Source organism: Rhododendron vialii, chromosome 3a, assembly GCF_030253575.1.
Source record: "Rhododendron vialii isolate Sample 1 chromosome 3a, ASM3025357v1".
NCBI lineage: Eukaryota > Viridiplantae > Streptophyta > Magnoliopsida > Ericales > Ericaceae > Rhododendron > Rhododendron vialii.
This window is the reverse complement of record NC_080559.1, coordinates 31,591,833-31,605,179: the sequence shown is the minus strand read 5'-3', so window position 1 is coordinate 31,605,179 and position 13,347 is coordinate 31,591,833. Positions and strand designations below refer to the sequence as shown.

General features: G+C 39.9%; 2 protein-coding genes across 8 annotated transcripts; one reads left to right on the top strand and one right to left on the bottom strand.

The window, feature by feature from the left end:
• The first annotated feature begins 214 nt into the window (after positions 1–214).
• On the top strand, positions 215–6,765 carry LOC131319980 (uncharacterized). Of its 5 annotated transcripts, none has more exons than XM_058350480.1 (6): positions 215–424; positions 1,024–1,159; positions 2,921–3,011; positions 3,876–3,974; positions 4,081–4,223; positions 6,620–6,683. In XM_058350480.1, exons 1-6 carry the CDS (start codon positions 385–387, stop codon positions 6,666–6,668), a joined length of 558 nt encoding a protein of 185 aa, XP_058206463.1. In that variant the 5' UTR covers positions 215–384; the 3' UTR covers positions 6,669–6,683. The 5 variants fall into 5 exon arrangements, with proteins under 5 accessions (XP_058206463.1, XP_058206465.1, XP_058206460.1 ...); XM_058350477.1 differs by having other exon boundaries at positions 325–424; positions 1,006–1,159; positions 6,620–6,765; XM_058350479.1 differs by having other exon boundaries at positions 325–424; positions 1,006–1,159; positions 6,588–6,642.
• LOC131319979 (8-hydroxygeraniol oxidoreductase-like) lies at positions 4,736–8,718 on the bottom strand. 3 transcript variants are annotated; one of them, XM_058350475.1, is made up of 8 exons: positions 8,541–8,718; positions 7,686–7,828; positions 7,483–7,520; positions 6,978–7,383; positions 6,217–6,456; positions 5,617–5,775; positions 5,433–5,509; positions 4,897–4,989 (listed from the first exon to the last, which is right to left on the bottom strand). In XM_058350475.1, exons 1-7 carry the CDS (start codon positions 8,575–8,577, stop codon positions 5,450–5,452), a joined length of 1,083 nt encoding a protein of 360 aa, XP_058206458.1. In that variant the 5' UTR covers positions 8,578–8,718; the 3' UTR covers positions 4,897–4,989; positions 5,433–5,449. The 3 variants fall into 3 exon arrangements, with proteins under 3 accessions (XP_058206457.1, XP_058206459.1, XP_058206458.1); XM_058350474.1 differs by lacking the exon at positions 5,433–5,509 and having other exon boundaries at positions 4,736–4,989; positions 8,541–8,710; XM_058350476.1 differs by lacking the exons at positions 5,433–5,509; positions 8,541–8,718 and adding an exon at positions 7,959–8,073 and having other exon boundaries at positions 4,736–4,989.
• Positions 8,719–13,347: the final 4,629 nt, after the last annotated feature.

The window sequence follows — 13,347 nt, the reverse complement described above, 5'->3', positions numbered from 1 at the left end:
TGCGGAAACTCTTAAAAAAATATTTTACATTTAATGAACGGCTTGAATAATTTGTGTGGAACCCATGGTGGGTCCCACATTAAAATCTGTGCACAATTTGTGCACAGATTATCTGTGTGTAGACTTTCTGTTTCTCTGTCTATCTCTCCTCACTCATTAGTTATTACTACTTATTTACATCAATTTCTTTTTTTTAAAAAAAAAAAAAAACTCAAAACCAAACAAAGTGGAACCGTTTTTATTTTGAAAAAAGGTTCCCTAAAATAAAAATTTCGGCCTTCACTCCTTTATAAGTAGGAGTATCTCATCTCACCGACTTGGGAATAATTTGTTTGTTTTCCAGCTTGAGCTCCTTCGGATTTTCCGCCACTGAGAAAACCAGTTATGGCAACGACAACCAGCATCGCTCCTGTTTCGATCTCAGGTACTTTCTTCAGATTACGATTCCCAAGTATTTCGATACCGTTGCTTGCTCATTCCTCTTATTTGTTTATTATCACTCTGTGGATTGATTCGAATCGGAAATTTCTAGAGATCCTGAGAATCCTTGAATGTTGCAAACCTTCTGAGATTAGGTTTTAGAGATCGCTTCGACTTCTGAAAACTTTTCGAAAGTACTAGAACTCACGGGAGCGAGGGGTCCTGGTAAAGGATTATAAGTAATTCTTTTGGGACATTCGGTCGGGAAAGGACTGAACATTGTAGGATGTAGGGAGTGTATACCAGAGAATTGTGTTGGACTAGTTGGATTTTCTGAAAATATAGGGCGGCTGTGGCCCCTACCCGCGAGCCGGTGACCCCCTTGTGTGTGCCGCTGGTTTTAATTTGTTGGACGGTCTCGTTTTAGTAGAATAATATGTTGTTTTCCCGTTTAAGATAACGTTTCAGATGGTATTTTGTTTGCAAGCTAGATGTTTTTCTATATTTTGAGAACTTTTCTTCGGAAAAATTCCCTGTTTTTCCACGTACATTTGAGTTGCAGATGAGAGTTTAATAATGGCAAAGTGTTCAATTTCTGGTTAGGTGGAGCCCATCTCAAATCCCACGAGCTTCGGTCCATGAAGTGCAACTCATTTGGCAATCCTTCAAGATTGACAGTTCGAAGGAAATCGAGCCAGCGAAATGCCAACCAGAAGCTAATTGTCTGCTCAGAGTTGAAGTATGGATTTCTCTCTCTCTAATTTATGTCAAAGGACATTGACGTTTAGTAAGTTTGAATCTTCTCATTTTAAGGAAACCTAAAACTGCAGACGGAAGAAAACAGGCGGTAAAGTTTGTTACTCTCTTAATGGTTCTTTTGAAGGCGTCAGATTTTAGTTTTCATGATGCCATTCACAATCTGAATGGGCCAGCTAAATTTGATGGACACCTGGGCAACAGTCTTACTTTAACATCAAGATTGGGACTAAACGAGGTCGAGAAAAAAGTTCACTTACCTTTTTATCTCTTAAAGCACAATTAATGCCACAGAGAAGTTTGGTGTTAGGTGGGGTTCTTGAAAAGAGGCAATTATGTTGCATAATGGCTACGGAGCACAAACACCCCATCATGATCATGGCATTTTCCAATGCTCTATTATAGACATCTGAATTCCGATTGGTTTATCTTATTTCAAATGCTCTGACCAGATCTTTGACTTGTTTTAAAATAGAGTGAGACTATGGCTTGTCTGGATGACCCGCTGAACTTGAATGACTTGATTTCTTTCTATGGCATTCAAAATTCCTCATGTTGAATTCATCAACTTAGATAATGGCACCTGTTGCATGGGATGCCTACAGCTTAAATTGTTTGGTTTTAAGGAAACCTAGGAATGATGATGGAAGCAAAATTGGCGGTGAAGTTTCTAATTCGTAAGTGGTTCTTTTGAAAATATTGGGTTTCTATGTCAAGATGCCATGCAACTTGAATGGGCAATTCAAAATCAATAGCCGCGTAACAATGTATCTTTTTCACTAAAACCATTTCGAGATGGTATTAGATGAAATGAAAAGAGAGGTTCATTTACTTGTATCTCTCCTCAAGCACAATTTGCCAAATAGGAAAACTCTAATGTTAAAGGGTTTTTTTTGAAGAGAGGTATTATGTTGTATAACGGATATGAAGCCCAGCAGTCCAGCACTCATTTTAGATTCTGTTCAATTTGTGAGGCACAGACACACCGAGATACGCTTTGATCATTCCATGTGGCTTATCATATTTGTGATGATTAACTTTTCTGTTGGACACATCAGGCATGACTCAGACTGTTGGACATAGGCTGTACCATACCAGACACATCTTCTGCCACCTTGGGAACAAGGGTTGTGGCAGAGTTTTAAATAAAGGCCGTTCGTAACAAGATTTCAGACATCCGATACCATTAGTTACTTGTGTATCGGCCAATGCGGTCCAATATATGGCCGTATCACCAATACCGTTACATGTCCCCATACCGCGATTTAAAACCTTGGTTGTTGTATATCTAGATGTTAATAATTGATAAGTAAACCAAGTTTAAGTTTGTTGATGAAGCAGTGAGCAGGTGAGTTGCTTGTATTTGTTGCATGTATGCTAGTAAGTTGCTGTACGGCGTTAAGTTTGTTTAAGTTTTACATCAAACGTTATTTGTGGAAAATTTGTGTATACTTCGTCTTCTTGTGTACCTTGGTTATATCAGTGTACATGCTACATTGTGTAGTGGTAGAACACCAGGGTAATTTTGAAAAATCATTTTTGAACTGCGCCAAGACTCAAGAGGTGATCGATAAGATAGAATGCTGGTTGGCTATGTCTCTAGCTACTGGTTTTCTTTTTGTGCTTTTATTATACTGATTCCAACTGGCTTGGTTGCTACCTTATCTGATCAATGTTGACAGCTTTTATGCTGCTCAAAGTGCAATGCTTGGTTGCGTTTAATTGTTTCCTTCAATATATGCAGTGAGAGTAGAGGTGGAGGGGGCAACTTTGTTGCAGGTTTTGTTCTGGGAGGTGCATTGTTTGGAACTGTAGCATATATTTTTGCTCCCCGGGTAATTATTATTCCTCTCCTTTGATGGTTTATGTAGCATATATGAATAACAGGGGGTGGCCCATATACAATAGGGAACTAGGTTTCGTGAATATTACGGACAAAGGGAAAAGGCCTATACAGAAAATAGGAGGCCTGATTGGCTGAACATGAGAAGATCCTATGAGTGTACTGTTTCAGTGAAGGCTGGCGCAAGAAGCCATGCCTTCCTCTTGCTCTTCCTAACCCTGCCATCGAAAAGAACACTCGCCACGGCCCAACTCACACTAGGCAACCTAGTACCCTACCAAACAAATCTTTAGCCACCCACGCTTTCTGTTGTCATCTCCAGTCATTAGTACTACTGCTTTTCCAACTTGTGATTGGTCTATGGGTTTGACAGTTCTGACTTGTTACTCTACTAGCAAAAATTGCATTCTTGCTTATCAGTTAGTGAATAGGTTCTACTTGATATTTGTCACTGTCAGTGATCTTTCTCCGGATTTTTCTATTCATTGTTGTGGATTTTGTACCCGTTTGGACCTTATATCCATTTAATGATGTGATGAAATGAAATGAGAGTGATAGTGATAGTATAATCATTTTAAAGCTAGAGTTTATGGTTCCTAACCATTGTAAAGCTTTTCTTACTTTTATTCATTTTCCTTTGTCATAGTGGTTTGTATGTTGTGATTATTTTTTACATCATAATGATGTTTATTAGATTTTAATTTTGTCTTCTTTACGAAAGAAGTTATTCACTGTTTTTGCTCTTTGTGGTCATTGAAGCATTTTTATTATTTTGCTGGAATATTTATCCATCTCTCTCTCTCTCTCTCTCTCTCTCTCTCTCTCTCTCTCTCTCTCTCTCTCTCCTTGTGTCTAGATCAGAAAGGCAATCCTAAATGAAGATGAACATGGCTTCCGGAGGCCCAGGCGCCTACCATATTATGATGAAGGCTTAGTATATGATGAACGCTTAAACGTAAGTGATGATGATGGTGCTTGTTGTTTTGCATTGCATACCAAATTGTAGTCTGGTTTACTTTTCATGGTTCTTTGGTTTTCAATTTTCTTTTCCTGAAATGCAGAACCCCAAGCAGACCTTGAGTCAAAAAATTGGCCAGCTCAATGCTGCCATTGACACTGCCATTGACAGGATGTATTCACGGTTTAAAGGTGGCAATCATATGCCTTCTGTACCAACTGAAAATAAGCCAGAAGAAGCCACCATGTAAGGCCTGATTTTGTTTGTCGAATAATAATCTAGGACTCTTGGATGATTTGTTCAACTGGTTGAATCTGTACTTATGTTGTGTGAAACTCGGGGAAAATTGCATCATAGATGTCCACAGGACTCTGTTTGCTATGAAGTTTTGTTTTGCCTTTTAAAATCAAGTATGATCTAAGGATGTTTTTCACATATTACGTGATGTGGAGTTATGGTTACCCTTTTCCTTCACGATGGTTGTCATGAGCAACTTCCAAGTATTGTTCAGTTGCTTATTGGTGTTCTTCCACAATTTGGAATTCTTGGTTACAACTTCTCAGCTTAATTGATTTCTTTTCATAGTTGTAATTGCCACTTTTTTCTTATGGGTTTGTTTCGTTACGTAATGCCCAAAGTGGCTTCTTGGAGACAGTTTTGCAATATTTTTGAGATATTTACGACAGAGAGGTCTGTGTCTCTGCATGTTGAACAGAAACAACATGCATGGCCTCTTTGGGTATCTGATCAAATAAACATAGAAAACAACCTGAATATTCCACATGTTACAGAATCATTGTCAACGCCACAAGTACAATAGTTATTGCTTGCACAACTTAAAAACATGATAAACGCCTTCTTATTAATGTAATGAACAGCACCGAGGGATGGGAAGGGGTGCTCAGTACTTGATGATAACCTTGACACAGTCTGGCTGCTTCATTACCTTCAATGCTTTGTTTATTTCGTCCAGTGAAACTTCGTGAGTCAAAAGCTCCTCGAGATGGAGTTCCTGTTATAAACACCTTGTTAGGTCCTTTTTACCTAATATCAACTAGGACTGGACTTCAATCTAGATAGTGAACATAACACAAAGGCAAAACACTGAGACATTACAAGTATTTTGAGTCCTTGATCCCATGGCTTATTGTGCAAAAAAATATATTTTCCAATTGTTTTAAACTAGTGATAAAAAGTCTCCGAGCCCTTGATCCCCCATCCCTTTAGGTGCAATATTGCTGGACTGTGAGGTATATTTATGACTAATTCCTTAAATTCTGGCCAGTTCTGCTGAGTGTATATAATGAACAAGTGACCCTTGTGGCACTGAGGTGGAATTAGACCTTTAATTGGGGGATGTATAAAGCTTAGTATTGTGGAAATAGCAAAAAGAACAATTAATCTTGATGGATAATTATCTATAGACATAATTATCGGTAACATGGCAATTCAAACCCCATGTCTGCTCCATATTATTGGAGATTGGGGGACACACCACATTTACTGGAACAGGTAGCCATACACTTGTGTAGCTGGAATCAACCTGGAATCGCACAAGGTTAAGTCTATCATGGTATGGTTCCTAGTGATGTATCTAGGTTTAGAACACAACATATAAATGACACAAATAGGAACGTACCTTGTTTAAGCATTTGTTGAATATGATGGGAAGGTCTGATTTGGTTCTAATCCCACCATAGATGGAACCCTTGAGAGTCCTACCACACAAAAGGGGAATGAAGTTGATCTGGCCGCTTGTCTCAGTTCCTGCACCGATCAATACTGCCGACCCTATCCCCTGAAGTTCTCACCAACTCCGATAAAGCATTAATAAAAATGAGAAGAATGTATTCCTACCAGAAAATACGATGAATACATTGAGGAAAGTTATAAGTATGATTCCTGTATTAGCTTGCCCTTTGTAACAACAGTTCACAATACATGTTAGGATCTGGTATACAGCTCTACGCTTACTAGGATTACGATTTATGAAATTCTCTCGTTATGTTCATATATTTTATCGTATGGCTTTACATGTCTATATGCCCTGTGGCGCATGAGCAGCTTGCACGAATGTGACAGTGTGTTTAGTCCAAGTGTCCAACCCCATGGCTTGTGATATGCTTTAATAGTATGAATTAGACTATTAATCAAACTTCGTATTAGCCCCTTACATAGTACCGAATTATTCATTTGGAAAAGGAGGTCATGTTGGAATGTGAAAGCAGTGCTTGCTTACCACTTTTGAGGATTCGATGGCCTCATTGAGCAAGGATGGGACTCCTGTGCACTCGAAGCAGTAGTCGACGCCGAGACCACCTGTAAGCTCATTGACCAATTCTGAAACACGTTTATCCGAATCCTTGCTGGGGTTTATGAAGTCGGTCATTCCAAACGCCTCCCCTAGTGCACGTTTCTTCTCGTTTATGTCCACCCCTATAATCCTGGCTGCCTCTTGAGTCCGAGCTCCCTCTATCACCTGCGCTCAATTCATTCCTGGTCATTACATTTGCCTTCTCCTTGTTTGTTTTTAGCATTGTTCATTTTATGTAAGTGTTGCCCCTCTTGGTTTATGTTAGCTATGTATAGCTCGTGTTTTTGATTTTACAGGTGCCAAGTAAATAAGTTATCATCTCTTTCAGGGTACTAGTTGTGAGCGCGTCTTCCACTAGGAATTGGAATGTCCATTGAGAATAGACGTACCCGTTGGGAACTGACACTGACAAAAAGAACATTGCTCTTTCATAAAGAAGACTTATTGCGTATATACGTAGACATCTGCCTACTAAACAAAAGTATGTGTTCCCTAAACAGGTTTCATCAATGTAAGGCAATAACTTAGAAAAAATTATGCGTTCAATCACGTGAATGATTTTAACTGCAGGTATGTATATGTTATGGGCTACAAGTCGATATGTATAGAGTTTTTCAAACGTTTTTGATCCTTAGGTTGTGTGAAACACAACTTCATATAGTTAGGGTTGTAGCTAGTGTTTTTACCCCAAGTCCAACAGCGCCGAGGCCGAGAACAGCGACAGTGGAGCCCTTATGAACTAGGACTTCCCTCCATGTGGAACCGAAGCCGGTGGAATAGCCGCAGGACATGAAGCTGGCATGGGAGAGAGGGATCCTGGGATCGACCTTGACAACATAGTTGGCACCGATGACTATGTACTCGGACCAAGTGGAGCATGTGAAGTGGTGGTAGATTCTCGTCCCGTCGCTAGTTGACATCCTCGATGTTCCATCGGGCATTACCCCGTTGAAAGGCAGTGGGTAGGTATGACATAGATTCGACTTTCCTGATCTACAATTGTCGCACTTGCCGCATTCCCCTATGTAGGTTGGCATCACTATGTCTCCTTCTTTCACCTCCGTCACCCCTTCCCCAACACTCTCCACCATCCTGCAAATCTAGGTCAGTTATGCACGCACGTGTGTGTGTGTGTGTGTGTGTGTGTGTGTGTGTGTGTGTGAGAGAGAGAGAGAGAGAGAGAGAGATTACCCAACGCCTTCGTGACCAGGAATTCGGGGGAACAACGGCTGAAAAACAGGAAAGAAACACAAAGATTAGGGCTGGAAACAGGAAAGAAACACAAGGATTAGGGAATCGAGAGTGTCCCGTATCAGCGCAGGTAACCGTAAGCGATTGATATGTATGTGCAAAAGTAAGGAGGAGGAGAAGAACAAGCAGAAGAGGGTACTGACTATCGGAAGGCCATTGCAGCAGAGGACGTCGGTGTGGCATAGGCTGGCACACAGCATCTTAATCCTAACTTCAGAAGCTTTTGGGGGATCTACTTGTATCTCTTCCACCTTCAGTGGTTCCCCAACTCCCCGCAACACGGCCGCTGCAAAAATCATAACAAGAACATGTAAAAACCCTACGAATTGAACGATATCTACGTTTACATCGTCTGCATATAGGAATACCCCCCACGAATCAAACAGAAAGAGAGAGAAATGTTGATCTCCAATTACAGTATTTCACTCTATGATCTTCACAAACTTTCCCATCTTCCCTTTCCCTCCCTAGTTAGGCCCTTATTGCTAGCGAACAATTATTGAGTGCTCTTGCACTTTCTCCACACCACACACACTGTGTGGTGCGTCTCTAGAGCATTGCTTCAGGAGACTAGAGCATTGCTCCAGGAGAATAATCTCTCTATGGGAGGTGGTTTTAAGAGGGTTGAAGCATACCACCAGGGGTGGCAGCCTAGTAGCTCATGGCTCACTCCCACAGGGTTTGGGCGGCCAGGAGGTCACAGGTTCGAGTCGTGCTAACGACGCCCTCTTGAACTTGGTCCTCCTGCGAAGCCAGGCTGTGGTCCACTAGTCTTTGGTGGGGCGGTAGTTGCTATGGCTTTTTGGTCCCTTCCAGGACCTGCCGCGAATCTCAAGTCCCTATGGTCACGCCCAAGGGAGAGTTGCTATGCCCGGTCTCCCCCTCCTCCACCCTTTTTGATGTTTAAAAAAAAAAAAGGGTTGAAGCATTCAATCTACATCATTTCCTCTCTTCTAACCAAAAAAGGAAAACAAAGACATAAGAAAAAACAAACCAACCTTTGCATGTTATGGTCTTTAAGGTGGCCTTACACATGGTATAAGATAGGGAAAGAGGCCTTTTGGGTTTAAGCTTTTATCTTGACGGAGTGAGTGGTGGTGAAAGTCTCTCACAATAAGCTAGGCACCCTCTTTCTCACTTGCTCATAATCTCTATATAAACGGTTTAGGAATTATTGAGTTGGGAAGGAGACAAGGTTTTCTGGACCATTTCTTTATTACTCCTATTTGCCAGACAGCAATAATTTAGGCGGCTCATGCACATCACGAGCACCATTTCTTTATTGTATACTCCATTAAAAAAACAGATTCGGACTTGGGCGAGGTAGGGGTCATGTTTTACTACTATAATGGAGTAGTAACTTTTACTCTTTCTTTTTTACTCTTTTAATTGAGATTTTAGACCCTGATATTTCCTATGGAAGTGAACTTCTGCCAAACTGGAACGAGTGAAGTGAACAACTTAGCTTGTTGCAAATGGAGTGGCGGCCAAGTGGTAAACGCGCGTCGTATGCTCCTCACACCAGCGGAGTGGTCAAACCCCACCAGACCCATCTCCTTTCCTTTTTTCCTTGATTAGTAGTAAAACATGATTTATCTTGTCAAAAAAGAAAGAAAAAGAAGAAGAAGAAGAAGTAACTTAGCTGGTTGTATAGAGTACTCAAAACAAAAGATGGAATAAGTCGTTTCTGTAATCTTGCTAATATGTTAGGAGAGGTACCTTCTTTACGCTAAGTTAGTCCACCATAAACAAAGGTGTAATTTTTAGATCAAAAAATAAAATGTTTTTTGTGCATAATTTTAAAAATTTCTCACGCCCGTTTAAAGAACTACTTTAGATCATTAATTTTGTGTAAGGAAATTCAAAAAGTTACGCACGGAAGAATTTTACATTTTAATCCAAAAATTGAATGTATTTTAGCAGTTGACTAAACTTGCGAGACGAAGGAAGTTACACATTGCAAGAGACAAATTCCCAGAGGTCATTTTATTTTTTTTGAAGAGAGGGAAATTTCATTGATATCAAATAAGCTAGTACAACCGAACGCATACGAACCAAACAAAGCGACCCAACAATACACATGCACAAGCAACCCAACAAAAAAAGCGACCTAACTATACTAGATCCGGTATGCCAAATTTTCATTCACATGCTTATCCCTTTTATTCCCTCGTGTGTTCCCTCATGTGACGCAATATGGGCCCGATCACAGGTTCATTTGATGATTCGAACTGTTTGTTTTTGTAAGTTTAAATGTGTTTAACGTCCATACAAAAAGAGAAATAGAAGGTTAAATTCTTATCGTTTATTCCTCCTCAGACAATTATGATTCAACATAATTTTTACATAATTGAGTTTTTTTTTGAAGAGCGGGAAATTTCATAGATATCAAATAAGCTAGTACAATCAAACGCATACCAACCAAACAAAGCGACCCAACAATACACATGCACAAGCAACCCAACAAAAAAAGCGACCTAACTATACTAGATCCAGTATGCCAAATTTTCATTCACAAGCGTATCCTTTTCATTCCCCCGTGTGGTCCCTCATGTGATGCAACATGGGCCCGATCACAGGTTCATTTGATGATTCGAACTGTTTGTTTTTGTAAGTTTAAATGTGTTTAGGGCAAATTTCACTCAGACCCCCTGAGGTATTTGATAATGACAGAAAGTACCCCTCAGTTTTTAAAAATGACAGAAACCTCCCCTATTTCATAGTTTGGGTTTCATTCCGTTAGTTCCGTTAGTAAAGTGGACGGAAAATGTACGAAAATGTACAGAAAATGAAATCTTCAATTTTATTTAGTTCTACAGCTATCTTAGGGCTCTCATTGAAAGTCCTAGAGCCAAAAATAAATTATGACCATTTAGGATAAAATAATTAAAAAAATAAAATTTTCGTACCGATTCAAACGAATTAAAATTTGGAGCATTTAAAATTTTGCTCTTTATTTGATTTTAAGGCTTTCAATGAAGAGCAAATACTTAAAGTGCTCCAATTTTCAATCCATTTGAATTGGTGTGAAAATCTTATTTTTCTGATTATTTTATCCTAAAGTGCAATAATTAATTTTTAGTTCTAAGATTTTCAATGAGAGCTTTAAGATAGCCGTAGAACTAAACGAAGGGAAGATACTTAAGTGCTCCAATTTTTAATTCGTTTGAATCGGTGCAAAGATTTTTATTTTTTTACTCCCTCCGTCCCTTTTTTTATGTCCAATATTCCATTTTGGGCTGTCCCTTAATAAGTGTCCATTTTGTAAAGTTAGGGGGTAAAAGTTGGTGTATTGTCTATTTTGTCCCTAAAAGTAGATTTTATTTTGAAAAGTTAGTGTGTAAAAGTGTAATGATGATGGGTAAGTAGGGAAAGTGGAGGAAAAAGTTGATGTGAAAGGTGTAATGATGATGTCTTTTTAATAAGTTGGAGTTACGAAGCAGGACACTTAAAAAGGAACGGAGGGAGTATCATTTTATCCTAAATGGTCATAGTTAATTTTTGGCCCCAATGCTTTCAATGAGAGCCCTGAGAGAGCCATAGAACCAAATGAAGAGAAGATACTTAAGTGCTCCAATTTTTAATCCGTTTGAATCGGTGCGAAGATCTTATTTTTCTGATCATTTTATCCAAAAGGGTCATAATTAATTTTTGCTCTAGGACGTTCAATAAGAGCCCTAAGATAGCTGTAGAACTAAATAAAATTGAAAATTTTATTTTCCATACGTTTTCCATCCATTTCACTAACGGAATGAAACCCAAACTGTGAAATAGAGGAGGTTTCCGTCATTTTTGAAAACTAAAGGGTACTTTCTGTTATTGTCAGATACCTCAGGGGGTTTGAGTGAAATTTGCCCATTAACTTAACGTCCATACAAAAAGAGAAATAGACGGTTGAATTCTTATCTTTTATTCCTCCTCAGACAATTATGATTCAACATAATTTTTACATAATTGAGTTTTTTTTTTAAGAGGGAAATTTCATAGATATCAAATAAGCTAGTACAACCAAACGCATACTAACCAAACAAAGTGACCCAATAATACACATGCACAAGCATCCCAACAAGAAAAGCGACCCAACTATACTAGATCCGGTATGCCAAATTTCTGTTCACATGCGTATCCTTTTCATTCCCTCGTGTGGTCCCTCATGTGACGCAACATGGGTCCGATCACAAGTTCATTTGATGATTCGAACCGTTTGTTTTTGTAAGTTTAAATGTGTTTAACGTCCATAAAAAAAGAGAAATAGATGGTTAAATTCTTATCGTTTATTCCTCTTCAGACAATTATGATTCAACATAATTTTTACATAATTGAGTTTATTATAAATTGTTTTCTCTCCCTTCTCTCTCTAAACTTTTACTAGAGAAACCCTAGCCGCCGTTGTTTGCTTGCTTGGGGGGAGGCGCCGCCTCCACCCCCGGGTGCCTTTTTTTGTCTTCTTTTTTCTTCTCCCCTTCCCTTACCGCTGCTCCTCTCCTCTGTGGGCTGTTGTTCCCCCCTCCTTCTTCCCCTTCCCTCCACCTTCCTCGTTTCCACCCCCTCTTCCCTCCGGTAAGATCTCGCTGGATACTCTGCTGGGTGTATCCTGTTCCGCCGGCTTTCTGGATCCCGTTGTGGACCGCCTTTCTACCTTGTTGGAGATAGCCGGTCTCTTGCTTAGCGGCGCTTTAGCCGTTTCGAGTGGTGGATGGTGCGATTTTGCTGGGTTGTTGGTGGCGATGCTGTGAGTGGATATGGTGTGTTGGGATTGGGCATGGCGGCAGTAGGGGCTGTCGTGATTCCTGTGGTTGGTGTGGTGGTTGTAGCAGCGGTGATGCGGTGGTTGTTTTGAGTGTTTCGGCAGGTTAGGGTTTTGATTTTGTGTTTCGTTTTTGTTTTGTCCGGACTCTTGTCTGGTTATGTCCGGATGTTGAGGCCGGTTTCTGTCCGGATGTTGGTCCGGTTTTTGTCCCGGTGGATCTTCCTGGGTGGTTTTGTTATGATCTGGTTTTTCCAGATCGGGTGACTGATTTCCACAGGTTTAATGTTATCTTTGATTCGGAGCTCCGCCATCCCGAGACGGTGGTGTCTGGGTACTAGCTCCACGTTAGCCGGCCATGTTGACGGTGTGAAGAAGTGAGCGTTTGGCTCTTGCATAGGCGCTAGACATTAATTTCGTCTCTTAATCTTTTTTTGTATTGTGTCTCTGTTTCTCTGTATTTTGGTGAAAATCTGTACTTGCCGTATGTCCTATTCTCTATTCGCAATTATCTGTAGATGCCGTATGGCTTGATTAATGAATTTGCTTCTTCCGTGGAAAAAAAAAAAAAAAGTTTATTATAAATTCTTTAGACAAAGTCAAACTAATCGTGAAACCAATGCGCCGTTATCTGTTTCACGCAACCCAGGCTTGCGTCCACGAACATGAGAGTCAGTACGCCAAACTTGGATTAATCTTTTACTACAATTCACGAGATTCTATATGCCAAATTGATGCATGCATGTAAGATGTATCGCTCGTAAAAAGCTCCTAATAAAAGGATATCCCGTTGCGAATCCTACAAAATACAGATAAATCCGTACATACAAATTCCTTCGAATGTATCCAAACCCAGAGACCCTCATTTTCATTCTCCAATTTCACTTCCTTTTTGGTAAAGATTTTTATCAAACGGGTCCTCTGGACTGGACTTCATCAGTTTCCTGCTTCTTTTTCTGTTCTCGCGCTCTCTCTGCATGTTTCAATCATCAAGTGGATGAAGTCCTGTGGAAGAATCCGTTTCTGTTGTACTAGAACGCAGTGTAGCTATATAAATA